The 22947-nt window shown below is 37.4% G+C and overlaps 4 protein-coding genes across 4 annotated transcripts; 2 read left to right on the top strand and 2 right to left on the bottom strand.

The window, feature by feature from the left end:
• Positions 1-513: 513 nt before the first annotated feature.
• LOC133733879 (uncharacterized) lies at positions 514-2281 on the top strand. The gene is made up of 2 exons (XM_062161535.1): positions 514-538; positions 1905-2281. The coding sequence occupies exons 1-2, from the start codon at positions 514-516 to the stop codon at positions 2279-2281; spliced, it is 402 nt and encodes a 133-aa protein (XP_062017519.1).
• Positions 2282-10727: 8446 nt separating this feature from the next.
• On the bottom strand, positions 10728-11687 carry LOC133733864 (uncharacterized mitochondrial protein AtMg00810-like). Its single transcript, XM_062161512.1, has one exon. It carries the CDS (start codon positions 11685-11687, stop codon positions 10728-10730), a length of 960 nt encoding a protein of 319 aa, XP_062017496.1.
• Positions 11688-13978: 2291 nt separating this feature from the next.
• Positions 13979-16461, top strand: LOC133726419 (probable WRKY transcription factor 72). The gene is made up of 4 exons (XM_062153965.1): positions 13979-14387; positions 14628-15161; positions 15242-15355; positions 15456-16461. The coding sequence occupies exons 1-4, from the start codon at positions 14307-14309 to the stop codon at positions 16197-16199; spliced, it is 1473 nt and encodes a 490-aa protein (XP_062009949.1). The 5' UTR covers positions 13979-14306; the 3' UTR covers positions 16200-16461.
• On the bottom strand, positions 16393-21239 carry LOC133726418 (translation factor GUF1 homolog, mitochondrial). Its single transcript, XM_062153964.1, has 12 exons — positions 20780-21239; positions 19610-20360; positions 19391-19547; positions 19199-19253; positions 18863-18930; positions 18672-18776; positions 18499-18570; positions 18029-18142; positions 17490-17630; positions 17347-17406; positions 17081-17260; positions 16393-16845 (listed from the first exon to the last, which is right to left on the bottom strand). Exons 1-11 carry the CDS (start codon positions 21128-21130, stop codon positions 17095-17097), a joined length of 2040 nt encoding a protein of 679 aa, XP_062009948.1. The 5' UTR covers positions 21131-21239; the 3' UTR covers positions 16393-16845; positions 17081-17094.
• Between the last annotated feature and the right edge of the window lie 1708 nt (positions 21240-22947).

Genomic DNA, 22947 nt, shown 5'->3' with positions numbered 1-22947 from the left:
ATTCTCGATAGATAGAAATAAATAAAAAAATAAGTTAATGAACAAATTTTGTTTTCTTTTTCTTTAAAAACTTGGACTAAAATACTCTCAAGATTAATGGTGTTTAACGGCAGATCTGACGGCAGTGTTAGATCAAAAGTGGACTCATCACAAGTTATCCTAAAGCAACTAGGAAACCATCAAAGCATTAAATCGAATACAACATGGATCTGGAAAAGAATCATCCTAGATATCTAATGTGATAGTGTATTTATCATTGGATTAGGAATCCATTAATTGGACTACAAGAAAGCCCTAAACTGTGATGCATTGGGATTCTTAGATACAAGACTTGATCCTTAAGGAAAACCTTTATGGGAGGATTCTTAGGACTAGTACTTGTATAAATAAGAGGTTAGGGTCCCTGTTATCACCACCGTCTACTAGCATTGTGTTCTGCCCATTCAGAAGCTTAAGTTGGTGAATAGCAGAAGACTTCGACCTCGTCTTCATCTTTGTTTTGCAGCTGCAGCAATGGCTTCTACTTATGACGTCAATGGTATGTTTAAAGTCAATAATGAACATGTAATTGTGTGAGCTTGTTTGTAATCTAATTTTACAATTGGTATCAGAGCTTAGGCTCACAAATTGTTCTTCAAATTTATTTTCGATGTAAAAATCATTTTAGGTTTTCAAAAAAAAAAAAAAAAAAATTTGCTTTGCAATAAACAGGCCACGTTTTGGCCACCTTCAGAAAACCCTTTTGGCCCACACGACAACACATGCTGATCCGAGCCCAGACCCGACCCAAAACCTCCTTCAGAAACTAAAGAAAGTGACCGTTATCACAACGGTCACATGAAGTGGGGATTGGTTCTGGGTATTCAAAAACGGAGACCCACAAGATGAACTCATCTTGTAGGGATTCAAGACCCCTGTGTTGCTCGATTAAGATGCCAATAAGGATTTTTTGCTGCCTTCTGTTATTGAATTCATGCTTCCGCGAAAGTTTCTTGCAGCAAAATTGGGAAAATTGCAAAGATCAGGTTTTTACAGAAAAATTCAGTTTCGATTCAATTTGTTTTGTTGATTGATGAGCACAAGAACCCTAGTAGCATTCCCGGCGTGCACATAGGCTAGAGTAGATGGTGACCGGATGAAATTTAAATTTCTTGGATGCTTCTGTGCCTTGTGAAATTGGTTTTGTGTTTGCATATCTATGTTGCTTCTGCTTGTGATTTGATATGCATGTTTAAGGTGAATTTTTTAGTTTTGTATCTGTGTTTTGGTATGACAATGTATGCAGAAATCTCCCAAAATTCTTTGGCATTGTTAAAATCTTACAGGTACAAAGAGCTTAGTTTCTTATAAAGATCATTGATCCGGATAGAAAACAAGTTTTCAAGCTCGTTTTGGTTTGTGTTTTATGTAGGTTTAAATGAACATATTGCACAAAGCACTCTTCATTAATTCTTGCAGAAGACATTGAGTTAACAAACCTGAAAATTGTATCTTGTGTTTTAAAATTATGCAAATAATTTTGCTTCCAAAGAAGTAGTACAGTATAATTTTAGAATGCAAATAGCAATATGCATAACTGTTGTTTTCAAATATGGATACTTAGAATACAAATTTCTGTCTAAAGATGTGATTTGTTTTCTTTGGATAACTTGTTTTCAACAGATATGGCTTATTGATTTGGAACCTTCAGAATATTATGTCTTCTACTTAAAAGTGTTGCATGATATTAATTTTAGATAAAAAGGGCTATTGGTTGAAATATGGCATTGCTTGTATTTTGTTTTCTGTGTTGTAGTTTATTTTGTCTTGAAATTACTTAAGTCACAGAAAACATCAAACTTAAGATAATAAGAACTTTTGGATTGAAAACTTACAAAAACTTTATTTTGTTTTTTGCTCTTTAGGAGTCCCTACTGTGACCTTGAACACCATTCAGCTTCTAACCGGCTATAATTACAAGAAGTGGAGAAACCAAATTGATTTTTACCTAGCCATGAACCAGAACATGGACCTTTGCTTAACTGAAGATGAACCTGAGATGCTTACTAGTGAGAGCACTGATGAAGAGAAGAAATATTATAAGGAGTGGCATAAAGCTAATAAGATGGCAAAGAATGTGATTAGGACTACTATGTCAGACACTGTCAGAGGTAGCATAGAAGAACCTGATTTAACCATGGATTTTCTGTATGCTATTCATGGCATGTATAGGGAAAGTGATAAGGCTGAGGCAGCTAGGCTGGCAAAGGAATTTAACGACCTTAAATACACTGGAACATGAAAAGTGAGAGAGCATATCATGAAGCTTATTGAGATTAATGCTCAGCTAAGGGACCTCAACATGGGGGTCACTGATGATTATGTAGTGCACACTGCACTGCATTCCTTGCCTAATAGTTTCAGCCAACTAAGGACCAGCTACAATGCTCAGAAGGAAAAATGGAGCCTCAAGGAGCTGATTGCCATTTGTGTGGATGAGGAGGACAGGATTAGGAAGGAAAAAGAGCCGAGCACCTCAGTCAACCTTGTTGAGAAGCCTAAGAAAAAATACCAGAACGGCAGAACCAGTCTAAGCTTAAGCCTACCAAAACCATCTACAAAGGATCTACCTCGGGAGTAGCTAAAGCCAACAAACCATTTAGGTTCAAGTGCTATTTCTGTAAGAAAGTAGGGCACATGAAGAAAGATTGCACAGACTTTAAGAATTGGTTGATCAAAAAGGGTAATTTTTCTAACTCACTATTTTCTTTAGAAATTAATTTAGTTAATGTTGAACCAAAAACTTGGTGGATTGATTCAGGAAGCCCCTTACATATTACTAATTCTCTGCAGGGATTCATAAGGAAGAGAGTCCCAAAAAGTGATGAAGTGAACCTGTGTGTAGGCAATGGCATGAGAGTGGCAGTCAAAGCTATTGGAACCTTAAAATTAGATCTTGGTTTAGGAAAGTTGTTAGTTTTGGATAATGTTTATTATGTACCTTCCATGAGAAGGAATTTAATTTCAGTTTCTCTTTTGGTTAAATCTGGATGTAGACTTCTTATTGACAATAATGGAATTATTATTTCTAAAGATTCAATTCAAATTGGTTCTGGTGTTATATTGAATGATTACCTACAGTTAAATTGTTCACACAGTCAACAAGAAATTTCTCTTGTTGAAAATAATAACACATTGAGTAACACTTTAACTGGTGTTAAAAGAACTAAATGCAATGAAAAGTCTGCATATTTGTGGCATAGAAGACTTGGCCATATATCAAAAGAGAGATTGAAAATTTTGGTTAAAAACAATATCTTGAATGAACTAGACTTTTCTGATTTACAAGATTGTGTTGAATGTTTTAAGGGAAAAATAACTAACTTAAGGAAAAAGACTGCATATAGAAGCCAAGCACTTTTAGAGCTCATACATACTGACATTTGTGGTCCATTTAGAACTCAAACAATCTGTGGCAATGTGTATTTTATAACCTTCATCGATGACTTTTCTAGATATTGTTATGTTTATCTACTTTCAGAAAAATCTCAAGCACTTAAAGCTTTTCAGATATTTAAGGCTGAAGTAGAAAAACAACTAGAAAAGAAAATCAAAACTGTTAGGTCAGATAGAGGTGGTGAATTTTATGGAAAATACACAGAGAGTGGACAACAAAAGGGTCCTTTTGCCTTATTTCTGCAAGAACAAGGCATCAAGGCTCAATATACCACACCATATAATCCTCAGCAAAATGGTGTGGCTGAGAGAAAGAATCAGACACTTTTGAATATGGTCAGGAGCATGATGTGCACAACAGGCCTACCTAGATTTTTATGGGGTGAGGCTTTAAGGACTGCAAACTATGTTTGCAATAGAACACCTAGTAAAGCTATAGAGAAAACTTCTTTTGAGTTGTGGTGTGGCAGAAAGCCTAGCCTCCACCATTGTCATGTGTGGGGATGCCCTGCAGAAGCTAGGATTTACAATCCAAACATTAACAAGCTTGATCCAAAAACTGTAAGCTGCTATTTTATAGGATATCCTGAAAAATCTAAAGGGTATAGGCTTTATGCAACTCATCACTCACCAAGAATTTTTGAAACACATCAAGTCAAATTCTTGGACGAGAAAATTCACAACACAAGTCTTGAGGATTTATCTTCAGAATTTGAAGAAATTGTGGATAATGAGCATACTGAAAGTGTATTGCCTATAATTCATGATACACAAGCAGCCATTAGTGTTCCAGAAACTCAAAATGCACAAGATCAACTTGTTGATCAAGTAATGCATTTTGCAGATGATCAAGCAAATCCTGAGCCCTTACCTGATCAACCACAGCCTGTAGAACCTCAAGATCAGCCTGCAGAACCACACCAAATTCAAAATCCCCAATTAAGAAGGTCTAATAGAGCAAGGAAACCAACTTATGGGGGGGGGGGGGAAGATTCTGACTATATTGTTTATTTGCAAGAACATGAAGTTGAAATTGATCTTGCAGATGACAATGATCCAGTCACTTTCAATCAAGCTATTGAAAGCAGTCAGTCAAGTGAGTGGAAACAAGCTATGGAAGCTGAGATTGAGTCCATGAACCACAATGCAGTTTGGGATTTAGTGAAACCTGACCCCAAACAAAAGGCTATAGGCTGCAAGTGGGTATTTAAAACCAAGAGAGATGCAAATGCGAATATTGAGAGACATAAAGCTAGGTTAGTTTCCAAGGGTTTCACACAGAAAGAGGGTATTGATTTTACTGAAACTTTTTCCCCAGTTTCAACCAAAGATTCCTTTAGGATCATTATGGCACTTGTAGCTCAGTTTGATATGGAACTACATCAGATGGATGTCAAGACATCATTCTTGAATGGAGAACTCGATGAAGTTATTTACATGAAGCAGCCTGAAGGGTTTATAGAACCAGGAACAGAAGATTTAGTCTGCAAGTTAAGAAAATCCATTCATGGTTTAAAACAGGCCTCTAGACAGTGGTATAAAAAGTTTGACTCTGTGATTTCTTCTTTTGGATTCATTGAAAATTTAGTGGATGAGTGTGTTTATCTCAAAACATCTGGAAACCAATTTATATTTCTAGTACTTTATGTTGATGACATTTTGTTGGCCAGTAGCGATTTAAAGCTACTTAAAGAAACCAAAGCTTTTTTGTCAAAGAATTTTGACATGAAAGATTTAGGAGAGGCATCATATGTACTAGGAATAGAAATTAAGAGAGATAGAGCGCAGGGGCTGCTAGGTTTATCCCAGCAAAACTATATTGCTAAAATTCTGAAAAGATTTGGCATGGAGACTTGTGCATCAGGGGAGGTTCCAATGTCTAAAGGAGATAAGCTCACTAAGAAACAAAGTCCAAAGAATGAAGTAGAAAAGGTGGATATGGAGTCCAAGCCTTATGCAAGGCTTGTTGGCAGCCTAATGTATGCTCAGGTCTGCACTAGACCTGATTTATCTTTTGCAGTTGGCATTCTTTCCAGGTTTCAGTCTAATCCAGGTCATGAACACTGGGTAGCTGGAAACAAAGTACTTAGGTACTTGCAGAGGACCAAAAACCACATGCTTGTGTATAGACAAGTTGAAAAATTGAAGCTTATAGGATATACAGACTCAGATTTTGCAGGAAATTATCCTGATTCCAAGAAATCGACTTGTGGATATGTCTTTATGCTTGCAGGAGGGGCTGTGGCTTGGAAAACCATGAAACAAACCTTAGTGACAACATCTACAATGCAGGCAGAATTTATTGCAGTATATGAAGGAATGTGTGAAGGGCTATGGATTAGAAATTTCTTGATGTAGACTAGGATTTTAAGTCATATAGTTTCTGATGCTCTTGTAATTCATTGTGACAATGAGGCAGCTGTATTCTTCAGTAAAAATAGTAAAAGGTCAAATAACTCAAAGCATATTGACCTCAAGTATTACAGTGTGAGAGAGAGAGTCAAGCATGGTGAAATTTTAATATTGAGTATAAGCACAGACTCTCAGCTTGCAGATCCCTTCACTAAGGCATTGTCAGTTGCAGCCTTCAAGAAGCATATTGAGAACATTGGTGTTTTGCCTAGTTTAGAATCTTGAGTTCAGTGGGAGCCTGATTTAGTTAAGAGCAAATTTTATAAGTTTTGTAATTTTCTGAGTTCTTGTAATTTTGATAGTTGTGATTTTCAATTCAGTTATTATCACAACTTTATGTATTATTGAATTTTGATTATCAATAAAAGTTCTCGAGGTATTTCATTCAAATTGTGTTACTGCAATTTTATTAAAATCCTCTGCAACTTTTATTTTGTGTTCTTGATTTACCTAAATGTCAGATGGTCTTGTAACTTCAGTGAACATGTTCCTTCAGTTTAAAGTACAAGCATTAAGACCATCAGTGTTTTCAGTTATGCTTGAGTTTCGTTTTGAAACATTCAGTTGGACCATTCAGGTATATGATCTTCTGGTAATACACGATGTTCATATACTGCATCATTTTGTTTTTAATAGCATATGTGGAATGCAGGGGCTTATGTTAGTGGTCTGGAAGTGCTGCATTTTTGTTAAAGTGTATGCTTTTCCTTGCTCTGCATAAGCTACTGTGTTTTGACCATGTTGAATGGATTTTGAGACTTTTCCTAATTCTGGTGCACACTACAGTTGGTTGTAAATGAGTTGATGTTATTCAGTTTTGGTTGTCCTAGATAACCAGTGATAGTCCAAGTGGGAGATTATTAGATCAAAAGTGGACTCATCACAAGTTATCCTAAAGCAACTAGGAAACCATCAAAGCATTAAATCGAATACAACATGGATCTGGAAAAGAATCATCCTAGATATCTAATGTGATAGTGTATTTATCATTGGATTAGGAATCCATTAATTGGACTACAAGAAAGCCCTAAACTGTGATGCATTGGGATTCTTAGATACAAGACTTGATCCTTAAGGAAAACCTTTATGGGAGGATTCTTAGGACTAGTACTTGTATAAATAAGAGGTTAGGGTCCCTGTTATCACCACCGTCTACTAGCATTGTGTTCTGCCCATTCAGAAGCTTAAGTTGGTGAATAGCAGAAGACTTCGACCTCGTCTTCATCTTTGTTTTGCAGCTGCAGCAATGGCTTCTACTTATGACGTCAATGGTATGTTTAAAGTCAATAATGAACATGTAATTGTGTGAGCTTGTTTGTAATCTAATTTTACAGGTAGTGGCTGAAATACGTGAATTGCAAAGTTAAATTTCAGTGACTAAAGTGATATTTTTGAAAAGTCAGTGATCAAAGTGTTGAATGAATTATAGTTTAGTGACTATTTGTGTAATTTTCTCAAAAAAGAAAGTACCGTAAAGTTTTTTAGGGAAGGGTTTTTGTCCATTTACCCCATTTCTAGAGATTTTTTTCCCACTTACCCCATTAAGTTTTTTTAATTTCCTCTTATCCAAAACACTCTAAGGAGGTCTTCCCTAATACCCCATTAAGATTTTTTTAAAATTTTTTTTTTTAATACAATTTTACCCTCACCTTTGTTACTTAGAGAGAGAGAGAGAGAAAACGGAAGAGAGAGAAACCATAGGGGACTTCGCCGGAGCCCGGCCGCCGACAGCCGGAATCCGGCCAACTTTCGCCGGATTCCGGTCACCAGCCGCCGCCCACCGAACTTTTATGAAAACCTCACCGGAAAGGTTTGTTACCCCCAATAGACATCTATTGCCCCCCAATAGAACTTTCGGTCACCGGAATGAGAACTAATCTTCCTAAATTTAGACAAACAAAACTTTGATTGAAGAAAAAAAAATGGAGATTACATCAATTCAAAACGTCTATTACCCGACGTCTATTGCCCCCAAATAAAACATTTTTTTTTTCTTTTTTCTTTGATTATGGGCGTTTTGCCCTATGTTATCCTTCTACCCCATGTTATCTATTAAAAAAAAAAAAACGTTGTCCAAAAAAAAAAGAAAAAGGAAGAAGCGGTTGATCTCAGACGGAAAAAAAAAATTGCAGAGGGAATCGTTCTTTAGGAGCTACATCTTCGTCTCCGGCAAAGAATCAACGGAAGGTCTAGATTCGGAGCTTTCTGGAGGAGATTTCGAGTTCCGGCTGGAAGATCTGGTCGCCATGCTTCCGCCGATGAGCTCTGAACGCAGCAAAGCTGGGATCGTCTTCTGATCCAATCGGGGTCGGCGCTCAGTTAAGGTCCGGCAGGGTCTGGGAGTAGTGAAGGTCCGGCGGTGGTGGGCTTCTAATTTCGGAGCCGCCATGGCGCAGAGAGAGAGAGGAGAGAGAGAGGTCAGTGGCAGAGAGAGAGAGCGAGAGGTCGGTGTACCTGTGTAGAGATAGTGGCATGATGTAATATATTAATTAAATTGAGGATGAAATTGTCATTTCAATTTAAATTGGGTTAGTGGGAATAAAAATCTGTTGTTGGGTTAAGTGAGATAAATTTAGTCTATTTTGGTGCTTTGGGTCAAGAACCCTTTAGGGAAATGTCATTTGCATCGTATGTTTTTCCACTCTTCTTACATAAGTGTAAATCAAGATGTGAATGAAGACTAAAGATAATAAGCCATTTGGTAATTTTTTTTTTCTTTCCTCGTCCTAGAAACTTAAAAATGAATGATTAAGTTTATTAAATTTAATTCATGATGATCTCACACAAAGGTAGCAAAAATTTCCTTTCACAAATGTCTATAGAATTTCTTAATATCAGTAGGCTTGTTAGTACTATATCATCAATTCATCAAGATCATAGATCTCAGCATACACACTAAACCAAGATAATACGCAAAGGCTGGAGCTAGCCTCCAGCCATATATTAAAGATGATACTCAATAATGATGAATTAATAATCATAAACGGCAAGTAACGTCTCCAATTGCTGAGGTAATACAGATGATTAATATTATACAAGGGGAATTACTATTCAATTTGAAAATTGCAGATTTGTTAAATTATTAAATGAAAGTGAGAGCATTGACCTAATTCAGTATAATAATCACCACATGGCCCTTAAGTCTCTTCCTATAATAGCAACTAGCAAGACTAAGACTAAAAAAACCTCATGTCTTGACAAACTTAATCTCCCTCTCTTTTGCTCTGTCTCTAGAGTCTCTCTCCAGTCTTCACTACGTAAATATATATGTAACCATCACCGTGTATATTATGAGAGTCAATTCAATCATGCAAACGCCAGTAAACTTCATGTTACCTACGCCCAAGACTAGGAGTCTAGGACTATATGTATGACCCCTATATATAGAATTATAGACTATCATTTTCTGCTAATATATACTAATAGGGACTAATAATTTTTTTTTTTGGGCGACGTTTAGTGGTAATCAATTGTTGGTCGATACATGACTAATACTTTTTCGATCTTTTTTTTTTTTTTGGGAATGAAAACTTTCATTAAAACAGAAACCAAAGGAAACAAGCAGAAGGACAAAGCTCATAAAGCCTCAAAAAGGAGAGGCCAGAGCAGAGGCCATTAAGGAGGGCCAGGGCACCCATCATACAACAAGATTTCAGAAAGAGAAGAAGGCGGGTGTGAAAGCCAGTTCACAGGGCACTTTCCTCTGCAAGCAAGAGCAGCTAGATGATCTGCTGCACAATTTGCTGATATGCTGGTCCAAAGCCAGCTGACTTGCCGGGTTTGAGCTAGATACCGGACTTGAGTGATAATGTTAGTAGCCTGCCAATCTGGGGGAACACATCTAAGAATTGGGTACATGTCAACAAACAAGCATACAATTAATCAACTGCATGCATAACGTACTTGTTGCCATTTGGTGTATCCGATCGATATACAAAAGTGTTAAGGGACTTGCTTAGTTAATCAGTATACTCAATAGAGCATCAAAGGTCACTCACTAAAGGTTCTCGAGCATCAAAGGTTCTGTTTTAAATTAATGGACCTAAAATTTAGTCTAATCATTAGTAAATTTCTCCATATATAAGGTGTTAGTAGAGGTCCGAATTCCACTCTTCCCTCAGATCTAGAACAGCATCGCTGTTATGTTCCTATATAACCAATTAACAATATACATCACCTAAGTAAACACCTTGAAGAGGCACTTCAAGTTATTTCCAATTTCAATTGATAGGTTAATTGTTTAACAGGTTAATATATATAGACTTATGGCTCCTTAAGAAACCATCAAAGCGACATGTATCACGCCTAAGATGCTATGACGACTTCTAATTCTTATATCAAAAGCCATCATTGTTAAAAATGCTGATTGAGAATAAAAATTGCAGAGAAAATCTCATGTATGTTTTGTAGAATGTGTTACAATTTTTTTTTTTTTTTTGTAAGGGGTTTGGAACCCAGCCTAGCTGGGAGGCTCAGCCCCACGCCCGGTTCCATTTATTGTATTAATAGTAAAATTTTGCATCGGGGGGGACGTAGCACCTATACCCCGAGCTACAGATAAATAATGACAATAATCCTCATAGAGAACATCTTGTATAATAGCAGGTGTCTCCCCTAACCAAACATCATCAACGGAACAACTACTAGCAAGATGTGCAAGCCTATTTGCAACACCATTTGCTTCACGGTAAATATGTCGGATTCTAATGAATGTGTTACAATTATATACAAAGGAAAAGAAAATTCTAGAGGCTGAGAATCTCATGTATTGCAATCAGCCTATAATTACAATAAGATATGACAATATTAATTGCCAGATTTGTAACCTATCAATTACAATAAAATCCCAACAATTAGTCTCATGTAATCAAGCTAATAAATCAATGATATTCAGTGTGACTTTCAACACTCCCCCTCAAGTTGGAGCATGAATGTCTAGAATGCCCAACTTGCATGAATGTGAATGGAAAAGCGTAGCACCTAGGGTTGGTAAATATGTCTGCAACTTGTTGGGTAGATGGCGTATAGGCTGTTGCAATCACTCCCATTTGAATTCTTTCACGAACAACATGACAATCCATTTCAATGTGTTTAGTGCGCTCATGAAATACAGGATTTGCTGCTATATATAGAGCAGCTTGGTTGTCACAAACCAACCTTGCAGGTTCTGGATGATGTACCTGTAAATCTTGAAGAAGATATTTCAACCAAGTGAGTTCACAAGTAGCAGAGGCCATAGAACGATACTCTGCTTCTGCTGATGAGCAAGATACAACACTTTGTTTCTTGGATTTCCAAGAGATAAGAGAATCACCAAGGAAAACACAATAACTAGAAACTGATCTCTTTGTTGTGGGGCAACCACCCCAATCTGCATCACAATAACCTTTTAGCTTTAAAGAACTTTGTGATGGAAACAATAAACCCTGACCTGGTGTGCCTTTTAGATATCTTAAAACTCGTAATGCTGCCTCAAAATGGGGTTTTCTAGGTTGATGCATGAATTGACTGAGGATATGAACTGAATATGTGATGTGGGGCCTTGTGACTGTGAGATAAATAAGACGACCAACCAACCTCCTATATCGTGAAGGGTCTTTGAGAATCTCTCCATCTGTTGCAGTCAATTTCAAGTTCTGATCCATAGGAAATTTTGCTGGACGTGCACCAAGTAAACCAGCATCATCAAGAAGATCAAGAGTATATTTTCTTTGGGAGATAGCAATGCCTTTCTTAGAACGAGCATCTTCCACACCAAGAAAATATTTCAAATTTCCAAGGTCTTTGATGAGAAAGTTGTTACTCAGGATTTTTTTTGAGATTATGGATGGCAGATTCATCATTCCCTGTAATGATCATGTCGTCAACATAAATCAAAACAACTGTAAATGAATTTTCATGTAACCGAGTGAATAATGAATAATCTGCCCTTGATTGTCGAAACCTTGCATTTTGTAAGGCATGTGCAAATTTTGAAAACCAATTGCGAGATGCCTGTTTCAACCCATATAAAGATTTGTCATCATGATATAAGAAATTGTTATTACTTGGTAATAAACATGATAGAAAATTCTATCTCAATCAGTTATTTGTCCATTGAAGAACACAAAGAGACAGCCTTGAGAGGTTAGGAGAACACAACGATAGCTCGATGTCTCTTCAAAAATTCTCCAACAATCAAGTTATAACAAATAATTAATTTCAGAAAGTTGGCAGCCGTGTTAGCTAGGGTTTTAATTATTGCATCAATTAGGATTAATTGCATGCTAACACATCATTCGTCAATTAGTAAATAGCTGGGTACCTGCTTCAGTTTGGTCCAATATTTGTAAGTTGTTGGTTTGGCTGGTATATATGCATGGTGTACTAGTTGTATGTCGGTTGGGACTAAGTGATCGATGGACTGCACTTCCTTGGTTCAAATTAATTAAGCTTTATCTGCAGAAAGGAGTCATACTAGTCATATGACCCCTTTGACAAGTTTTCATTAAAGGGTTGAAGGTGATTAAGCAGGTACAACTTTTTCAGTCTGCAGATGTTTCCATATGGAAATGGCCGGTCTTCCAGGTTGTTTGCCCTAGATGACAAGGTCACTGGTCTACTCTTATAAGTCAAGATCACTACATATAATTACATCGACTTAATTATTGGAAAAACAATACGACATATCGGAAGAAAATTCAAATTACTATAAAAACAACAATACGAGATCCATACTAGGAATACAATACAACGTATCACAAAACATAATCGAGTTACTGGAAAAACCAATCCGAAATTTTCCGTCATAGTTTGAGCTCTGGTAACTTACATAAATTTCATTTGCAGTAATCATAAATTATGCAGTTGATAGCTAATGGGAATGGGATCTGATTGTTTTTTTAAAAAGCTCGCGTCTGTCTTAGTTAGATGGTCTCTGTACGTAATAAATAAAAACCCTAAAAAGTCATATGTCTCCAAGACAATTTGGTTTGGATCAGTCTCTGAGATATGTTATAAAATTTGATTTATTTATGAACCATAATGATATCATGGTGATCGTGCATTTTAAAAACAAAAACAGTCATCTCTCAGAGTTTTAAAACTTCACTAATTTTCTTTATGGGGTTACAGTTTCAAAAGATCACGTACATTTTGATATTCAATTGTATATACATGGTGTGGGTGTCAATCTCAAACAGTAATGGATGAGATTTGCATGAGTAGATCCAAACAAATTATTACAAATCCTGCTATACTCAGATCCCAAGATGATTAATTAAAGGCTAGAACATGAAGAGGTGGCCGGCTTTTAACCTAAACTAGGTCGTTGATTGAAAATATGAGAGACTTTAAGAAAACCTTCAAACTTTCAAAGTAGTAGTAGTACATACGTACATGTTACATGCTTATATTTTTGAGGGAACATATTAACAAAATACTTATATATATTGTGTAAGAAAGTTGACTTGTCGATGGATGTTATAAGTGTGGCAGCTAGAACGAGTTGGCTAATGCGAAGTTATTTTTGTTTTACAGTTTGAAAACATAACATGTTTATATATATGTCTTTAATCTAATTATAAACCTAGAATATTGCTTTTGAATAATAGTATTGTTTATAAATTTAAATTAACAATCTAATTATAAATATTTTCTAACTTGACGCGTCTAGATTTTACCGTGACTGTATATATCTAGACCGCGTTCCGTATATATCTAAATCGCGTTTTCTCCTTCAATATTTTCTATTTTTCTATGATCAAATAAAATTTGGTCAATTAATGAAATATAAAGGTGAATGAAGTCTCACCTCGTGTATGGCAAGCGTATTGACTGCTGACAGTCATGAATAGGTTAATATTTTTGGGCAGCTGCCTTCTCTCGCTCGATCACCATTAATACTAATCCACTGGCTTGACTTAATTAGCCATATGAATCCAAACTTGTACGAAGCTTCAAAGACGTAGTACCACTACTACAAGTCTTCTCCTACATCATATAAATATGTATTTATGTATATGTTTATATATTTATATAATATATTGAATAATACATGGATACAAGTTAGCTGTCCCCGCGTATTAAGCTCTCTGGAAGCTCATTAATATGCCTCTCAACTGTGGAAATTGAAACATAAAAATCCTTGTTAATTTATTAGTCTTAGCTAATCTGGAAGAATAGGTATTAAAAAAAAAGACTGGCTTGCTGCAGAGAGTTGACATTTTTTCTGTGCCTGCGTAATGAGCGATCAGATGATTACCGGGTTCGTCGACTTCGATAATTTATACTAAAAATCTGAAATTAATGGGTAGTTAACCCCAGGTCTCATCTCTAGCTCCTATATAGATATTTATATTCAAGTTGTTTGGTTGTGAGCGAGAATAAATTGTGTTAGAGAAAAAGTACAAATCTGCTGGCTGCTGGCTGCTGTCTGCTGGCTGCTGTATATATAAAGCAAGAGAGCTACATCATCGAGAATGCCAAACTCTAATTCAACTGCAGCAGCTGAAGAAACGAAGGTTGAAGCCTTTGGCTGCCAAGAAGGGCACAGTGAGGAGGTATGTTGTTCATGTCTTACTTATCTTCATCGATCTCCTAATTTAATTGATGTTTTTGATCTCCTCCTAGCCGGGATCGATCGATCATCGTCGATCATATTCTGATAGTTTTGATTGAATCATCTTAATTATTCGTGTATGAAAGAGATGCATGCAGACAGTTGAAAGTATCTAATGTTAATTAAAGAGTCGAACAAATCGAGGTTCGTTTTTGATTGTTACATGGTTATTTTTATATAGGACAATTATGAACTTGTTAATGCCAAAGCCGAAATGAATGAGGTCAGAGAAGAAAATGCGAGACTGAAAAAGACGTTAGAGCATATGATGAAGGATTACCAGTCTCTACAGTTGCGCTTTTTCGACATCCTCAAACAAGAGTCTCATTCCAAGAAGGCTACAATGAGTGCCAGCACTTCTCATATCGAAATCGAAGAAGCTCATGATCAGCTCTTGTCTCTTTGCCTTGGAAGAAGTCCAAGAGACCCTAAAAATATTAGTGATGAGAGCAGACTTGTACAAGTTGATCATCACCAAGACTTGAAGGCCAACCTTACTCTTGAATTAGGCTCTAAATTGCAGTTGCCGACCGAGCTTGTATTGAGCGGTCCAATTCCCGAGAATAGTTCCGAAGAGCCTAAGGAAGCAGAAGCGTCCCCATCAAGTACTAAAACACCAAAGACAATAAGAAACGAAGATGATGAAGCTTCGCAGCAGGCCAATGCTGCAAAAAGAGCTAGGGTTTCCGTGAGAGCTCGATGTGATACCCCCACGGTACTACTACACTCCACATGAATTTGTTCTCTCATACAAGAATTGCTTTTGTTACAATACTTCTGCTTAATTTTCTACAGATGAATGATGGATGCCAATGGAGAAAATATGGACAGAAGATTGCGAAAGGAAATCCATGCCCCCGAGCATACTATCGATGCACGGTTGCACCAGCATGCCCTGTTAGAAAGCAGGTCAAATCCTTGTTACAAAGACGACATTCAAGTTTCTAAAACCACAATTGAACAGTTTTTAAAGCTAATATGTTAGTATTTTTCATATGATCTTTTTCAGGTGCAAAGATGTGTTGATGACATGTCTATCTTGATCACCACCTACGAAGGAACCCACAACCATCCACTTCCAATGACAGCCACTTCCATGGCTTCCACCACCTCTGCCGCGGCTTCCATGTTATTGTCCGGCTCTTCGACATCTCAGCTTCCAGGTCTTGGTTCCAGTTTTGGTCTCTTTGATAATTCCAGACAACAACAGCTCTACTTGCCTAAATTTTCCTCATCTCCTTTGCTACCCACAGTTACTCTAGACCTCACATCTTCTCCATCCCCTTCCTCAACCCAATACTGCACATTTCGTCCTAGTGTTAGCTTTTGTTCCTCAGAATCCAACATCAATTTACCAACCAGTTGGGGCAATGGGTACCCTAAATTCGGAACACCGTTTGACAGAAAGAACCAAGAGTGTTTCCAACCCAATCACCAAGCCTCTTCTCAGGTGTCCTTAACAGAGACATTGACCAAGGCAATCACATCAGACCCAAATTTCAAGTCGGTAATTGCTGTAGCGCTTTCATCTATGGTTGGAGGTGGTGCTGCAAGTTATGGAAGCCAAGGAATAGGGGAAAGATTAGGGCAACACTTGACACAGAATGCGAAAGGCCGCGCATCAAGCATTTTCAACAGTTTGTCATCTTCCGATTCTCAGAAGGGAAACTTGACGCTTCTCCAGCCTCCACTGCTACTTCCCGAGTCCAAGAGCACTTCGTCTTCCCCTGCCATCAGGGATAAAAGTCTCTAAATTATGTGATCGGAAACTGAATTTCCTATAGTTATAGTTGGACAATCTCAGATGTTATTTTGTCAGACCATCAATATGGACAATCAACCGTGTAAAATGTTACTCAAATGTGTGGTCTAGATCAATAATCTGACAATATCACATGTTGGATATGTCAATTACCAGTAGTTACTGTAATCAAGAGATGTAGGCGTTTATTCACAGGCTCACCCTGTTCTGAAACTATGATTGTCAATTAATAAAATTGCAGCACATTACCAACTGTTTGAGAGATACAAATTACGACTTGGGAAAAAAAAAAAAAACGGCTCTAATGGGCAATTCTTCTGTATGCATCAGAAGACAGAGTTGAAACTTAGACAGTTCACTCTACCCACCAACCAGACATTATTTGAACAGGATCTACGGAATCAATATATTACAAAGTGTAATCTGTAAGAAGAAATAAACCTATCATTTTAACGATCAAAAATGGTCTTTCTCCACTCCAAAAATTTGAAGCCAATGCACCACAATCCTTTCATTTTTGTTGTTCCAACAGCTTCCTCTACCTTGTTATGTTCCTCACCGTGAAGGTTAGCCAAAGTAATCTATATCTGAAAACCTTGAAGGCTGGCTCCTATAATAAGCCACATAAACTATAGGCCTACAAAAATGGGAATCCACATATAAGTGTGTAACATGAAAAGAAAACCTTGTCATTAATTTCACTAACCTAACAAATTAGAAATATTTGAAACTTTCTCTCATGCTACCAAAAATCTTGGAATGAAGGACATAATTTAGTCATGCAACCAAAAAATTTTGTAATGCTTCTGGTCCCATAGATCATTTTGACAACATAAATGCAAAAGGAACATAAAGTAAGAATCAGTCATTACCATCAGCTGCTTTTCTATGAACTCTTTAGTAGTTCATGAAATGCCTCCTGAGGTATATCTATAGAACCAACACGCTTCATTCGCTTCTTCCCTTCCTTTTGCTTGTCTAATAGCTTCCTCTTTCGAGAAACATCACCACCATAACACTTGGCAAGAACATTTTTTCTCATAGCAGAAATCCTAAGACAAACATAGAGAAGCTTAGCTGAACAGTATATGTGTGAATAGTCGTTGCATGAGAGGCAGAAACATTAAATAATACTTACGTCTCCCTTGCAACAACCTTTGTTCCAATTGCAGCTTGTATAGTTATCTCAAACATTTGCCTGCTCAGAATCAAAGATCCCATCATACAGAAAGAAGGGAAAAAAAGATGGAAAAAATTACAATTATGTATAGCTAAGCATACCTGTCTATATATTTCTTCAGCTTCTCCACCAGTTCACGACCAATACGTTGCGCCTTCAAATTATGAACAATAGTTGCCATTGCGTCGACTGGTTGTCCATTTAGAAGGATATCAAGTTTGACCATATCAGATTGCTGATATCTGTTTTATTTCAAAAGACATCAGAGGGAGTGAAATGAGTTTGTAGTTACCATACATAAAAAAAAATAACAGTTGTCTCTTGTCTATTAGATCTAATGATTGCAGTCAAGTATGAGCCATGAATAAAATTATTATAACAATATAAATGCAATACGGTTCTGGTTTTTCCTTCGAGTTTAAACCATCAACTACAAGAGGAATTGCTCTACCTAAGCATTTAATAGTAGTATGCTACCCATTCTGATTATGCTCAATTGAAAATTTGCAGCACCAATTTATCAGATACCAATTGATAGTTAAATCCCTTTGCTTGGCACTAGTATATTATCCTTCCTTATCCAGCCATTAGGTTTCTCTAGTAGATGTGTGTGTGTATAAATGAGAGAGTTGAAACTTACTCTGAGTCCTCATAATCAAATGTTGCATATCCTGATGTAATACTCTTCAGTTCATTGTAAAAGTCAACAACAATTTCCCTCAAAGGCAAGCGGTATTTCATGAAGGCTCGTTGACTGCATAGATCAGATTACAGTATCTCAATTACAGACGAGCTTAATAAGAAAATAAACTTTATGAGTAGGTAAGGCAACATCCCAGGGATTACTTATCTGTGTTGAACAAACCCATGTCCAGTAATAAACACAATTTAGATCTTATGAGCATGAAATTCATGCTCACCAAATTTTGGATCAAATTGCAACAGCTGATAACCAAACTCTGATAAAGTACTATTCTTTTATAAATAAATGTAAGCAACTGGACTTTGACTCAATGGTTGATGAGGCAGGAGACAATAAAGCAAGATGCTCAAAGCGACACCTTGAAGGATATTTTCATCTTTCAATTTGACATATCATTGAAAAATTACCTGTCTATGAATGTATACTCCAACTGCTGACCTCTCCGCTCAGAGCAGAGGGTGATTACAGCCCCCACATACCTTCAATTGGACAACAAATTAACTTAGGAGTCTGCTGTATGAATAAATGCCTCCCAGTGTGGAGAGGCAAAAGGACATGCTAAGGGTGTGCGAGAGCTTACTCACTAGGAATAATGATGGTAGCTAGAACTGTAGGTTCCCAACAAGCCGTTACTTGTTTCTTGGAGTTTGCGACCAATGCGGCAGGATTCTGAACTTCTACTTTGCTAGAATAGAACCCACATTATGTTCGGTAAACCATATGAGATTCTATGAGATTCGTAAGATTACAAAAATAGCATTAAACACATACCTCCCATCAGAATACTCATACATATAAGGAACAGTTGGAATTGTAGAAATTACATGAGCTCCATGTTCCTGTAATCCACAAATTTTGTAGGTGCATATAAGTGAATGTTAAATATGCAATCAATAAGTTCTTTGATGGATTTGTTTTCCTTCAAGAAAGGCTTTCGGATGAAAAATATCATAAACTTTTCATTCTGGTGTATTAAGAAAAGTTCTTATTTAATATTATGACATGAGGGAGAAACATTAGACTCTTAATTGTGCCTTTCTCATACTGAAGTGATACCTTCATTATGAAAATTTCTTTAAAATATCCCTAGAATCACTATTTGGTTACCTGTTCAAGCCGCTGGTGAAAAACATCCATGTGAAGTAACCCTAAGAAACCACACCTACAGTTCAACAAGATAGAAGTCATAACATTTAAAATTATATCAAAATAATAATTGAATATCAATCATGGTAGAAGCAAACCACTTTATTTTTGCAGTGCAAAAAGGTTTTACTGTTTTAGTAATAAGTTCCCTACCTAAAACCCAGACCTAGTGCTGTGCTACTCTCTCTGGCTACAGACACACTAGCATCGTTGCAGGTCAGTCTCTCAATTGCATGGTTAAGTGCCTCAAAATCAGATCCATCAGCAGGGTAAAGACCAGAAAACACCATATGTTTTGCAGGCTTGAACCCTACAATTTGAACACCATCAGTGATAATAGAATACCTTAACTATGAATAATAAATAGAATACCTGACAGGGGCTGGACAATGGTTTTATTATGATGAAGTGTGTCCCCAATACGTGCCTCTTTGGTCGAACGCATGCCACTCACAACATACCCAACTTGTCCAGTATGAAGGACTCCTGTGGAAGTAAGCTCGGGATGCATGATCCCAACATCCAAAATGTCATAAGCTTGGCCAGTTGCTGCGGATGCAATTTTGTCCCCCTTGCGCAGCATCCCATCAACAACTGCAACATGACATATAACTCCTTTATATTCATCATAGTATGAATCCAACAAAAGCATCCGCAAAGGTGACTCGCTCTTCCCAGGAGGAGGTGGTATGCGTTCTATGACTGCAGGAAGGACATGCTCAAGCCCCTGTCCTGTTTTTGCAGACGTTAAAAGAGCATCACTTGCGTCGAGATCAAACATTGATTTAAGCTGAGCTTTGACACGTTCGGGATCAGCAGTCGGCTGGTCAATTTTGTTGATGACAGGTATTATTGCCAAGTTAGATTCAAACGCAAGATAAAAGTTTGCCACAGTTTGCGCTTGAACACCCTGAGCAGCATCAACAACCAAAAGGGCACCCTGGCAAGCAGCTAGTGATCTCGATACTTCATAGCTAAAGTCCACATGACCTGGCGTGTCAATCAGATTCAGCAGAAAACTCGGTTCTTCACTGGCCCCATCTTTATCCGCACCATGAAAATTGTGCTTGTGGAACATGGTAGCTGTCTGTGCCTTTACAGTAATTCCCCTTTCTCTCTCCACCTACCATAACCCAAATCAAAATGAACATATGAAGCACAACCACATTTTCTTTTTCTTAATAACACACAACTACATTCCTGAAGTATGCTGAGAACATCAAGAGGTTCAAATGCAACCAAAGAAAAAAAAAAAAAAACATGAACTGTATGCATAATATAACAAGTAAACCACACTATCAAATGGGCATATGAAGTACAAATAATTTTCCATTTTCTTAACAAAAGTTCAAGAACTTCAAAGCAACCATTTCAATTCATAACCTTTATACACAAAACAGCAAATACACCACACAATTCAGCTCAACCAAGCAAGGAAAACCAATCCCATTTACCAAACAACCATTAAATCCACATATCCTAAACAAAGCAAGAATCTTTCTCTCTCTAAATGACAGAAACAATCATTAAAGTTTCATATACCTGCAATTTATCAAGGTACTGAGGCTGACCATGGCCTCTCTTAATGGTCCCAGTGAGCTCCAAGAGCCTATCTGCCAGAGTAGACTTGCCGTGATCGACATGGGCGATAATGGAGAAGTTCCTGATCCTCTCAGTAGGGTACTGGCTCAAATCCACGGCGTTTTCTTTGCTGTTTTGGCGAGAATGGGAGCAAAAAGCTTGGCTCAATCTCAAAGGGTCGTAGTTGAAGTTGGTGGAAACTGGGTTGCGCCTGAAAATAGAGGATAAAGGGTTTAAGGTTAGGTGGGTTTGTAGTAAAGATAGGTTCTTTGGTGGTTTCAGGGTTTTAGAGGCTCTGCTGAGAAAACCCATTTCGGGGTTTAACGAGAGCTGTGGAGCTGAGACTACGGCGGAGCTGAAGTCATTTACTTTTGGGATGGAGGTGCTTCGGACGACGCCGTTTTGGTTGAAGTGAAGTGGGTCTGGGCTAGACAGTCCAGTTCTTTATTCATGATGGGCCAAGAGGGCAGCTATGTTCCCCCCGGGTACCCGAACCCGATACCCGGAAATCTGCTCTTTTTGGGTGGAGTGATTCAATAACTTCAATGATGGGTAAAGCTCTCTGCTTTCTGTGAAGAGTGAAGAAAAGGTGTTCTCTTTTGTTGTTTCATGTTTGAATTATATTGTGTTTAAGTTGCTGATTAAGATCATAGATGGTTCAGTTACATTAATGAAGCTCTGCTGATACTTTAGTATATATATGTTGTTGATTAAGATCATACATTTTCTAATTTGCCTGTTTATTTTTTTTTTTTTCTGTTAAAGAATCTGTTATGGTTACTTAGCTTCAAGAATCTGCATGGGTTTCTTTCTGGCAAGATACTTGGTTCAATATGGTAAATAAATTTTGGTTCTTTATCATATGAATTTGCTTGTGATGTTATGAATGCTCACTGCAAATTGGTAGTCACAGAAAGCATCATAACTCCTGAGGCTGCTTGCACTCTAGCACTTATTAGTGGGTATTTGGTAGGAGAAAACCTAATTTTCATTCTGCATTCAGGGGATTGTTAAGTCATAGTTACTGTATCGTGGTCGAAAATATGAGAATTATTGTAATCCGAATGTGAGAATTGCTGGATACTTTGTTGAGAAACATGTAGGGGATTGCAAGTCACAGTTATTGCAACTGTGACTCATCTCAGCACTTCTGATTATGCTTCGTTTAGCCATTCTCCATACGAGAACCTTTCGCTTTGCTTGACTGCCAGTCAGTTTGCTTTCATTGATGTGCAAAATTAAACGCTTTCAGTTTGTTTATCTAGTATGCTTAGTTCTTGTAATAGCATTACATTTTTGCATGCACGTTGAATCCGATAGCTTTCCCACACTTACATTGTTCTGATCCTTCCTTTGTTTACCAGGATATCAAGTCTGGTTAAGCTAGTTGAAGGATCAAACCACTAGAAATGATATGCTATATGTTGGATAATGCTCTTATTTCTAAGATATCAAACACTGTGTACCTTGTGGTATTAGGCACTTCAGAAGATTCAATATTCTTAGGGAAAATCTCACAAATAGTACCTGACGTATCGGCCACTAATAACTTTCGTACCTTAAGTTAAAAAAATATCAGATTGGTACCTGGACTTTTAACCCCGACCAAATATTAGTACCTGGGAACAGTAAAGCTGTTAACAGGGTTAACTTTTCAAGGGGGTAAAATCGTCCGTACAGTACCTGATATTTTTCTCATTCTAAACTTCAGTACCTCACGTTCAGAAAATATCATAACGGTACCTGAGGTTTCGATCCCGACCGAAGATCGGTACCCGGTGCCGTTAGCTTCTTTTCAAAAACTAACGGCTGACATATTTTGATCATTAAATAACCAATTTACCCTTTTTTTTAATTACCTTTTTTTTCTCATATAATAAAAAAAGCAAATTTTTTTTTTTAAAGGGGGAATGCCAAAGTGAAAGGGCCGGGTCAGGAGGCTCGTAGGTGGGAAGGGCTCAGGCGACGGTGGCGGGAAGGTTCAAGTCGTGGTCGGGCACCAGCAATTTCAAGGCGTCGCAGCAGCACAACAGCACTCCTGCAGAGTTAGTGAGCAATCATCCATCAGCCACCATCACCATCACCGTAACAGCACTCCAGTAGAGTCGCTCGAGAGGCGGGAGTGGCTG

This window comes from Rosa rugosa, chromosome 1 (assembly GCF_958449725.1).
Source record: "Rosa rugosa chromosome 1, drRosRugo1.1, whole genome shotgun sequence".
Classification (NCBI taxonomy): domain Eukaryota; kingdom Viridiplantae; phylum Streptophyta; class Magnoliopsida; order Rosales; family Rosaceae; genus Rosa; species Rosa rugosa.
This window is presented reverse-complemented; position numbering and strand designations above follow the sequence as displayed.

Excerpts from the sequence above, each read along its gene's own strand:
- LOC133733879 (XM_062161535.1), top strand. The coding sequence starts at position 514 with ATGGCTTCTACTTATGACGTCAATG. Across the intron at positions 539-1,904 it reads TTCTACTTATGACGTCAATG|GAGTCCCTACTGTGACCTTG; the intron begins GTATGTTTAAAG and ends TTTGCTCTTTAG.
- LOC133733864 (XM_062161512.1), bottom strand. The coding sequence starts at position 11,687 with ATGAATCTGCCATCCATAATCTCAAAAAAAATCCTGAGTAACAACTTT.
- LOC133726419 (XM_062153965.1), top strand. The coding sequence starts at position 14,307 with ATGCCAAACTCTAATTCAACTGCAGCAGCTGAAGAAACGAAGGTTGAA. Across the intron at positions 15,162-15,241 it reads CTCGATGTGATACCCCCACG|ATGAATGATGGATGCCAATG; the intron begins GTACTACTACAC and ends AATTTTCTACAG. Across the intron at positions 15,356-15,455 it reads CATGCCCTGTTAGAAAGCAG|GTGCAAAGATGTGTTGATGA; the intron begins GTCAAATCCTTG and ends GATCTTTTTCAG.
- LOC133726418 (XM_062153964.1), bottom strand. The coding sequence starts at position 21,130 with ATGGGTTTTCTCAGCAGAGCCTCTAAAACCCTGAAACCACCAAAGAAC. Across the intron at positions 20,361-20,779 it reads AGTACCTTGATAAATTGCAG|GTGGAGAGAGAAAGGGGAAT; the intron begins GTATATGAAACT and ends GGGTTATGGTAG. Across the intron at positions 17,261-17,346 it reads AAGGTTGTTGCAAGGGAGAC|GATTTCTGCTATGAGAAAAA; the intron begins GTAAGTATTATT and ends TGTTTGTCTTAG.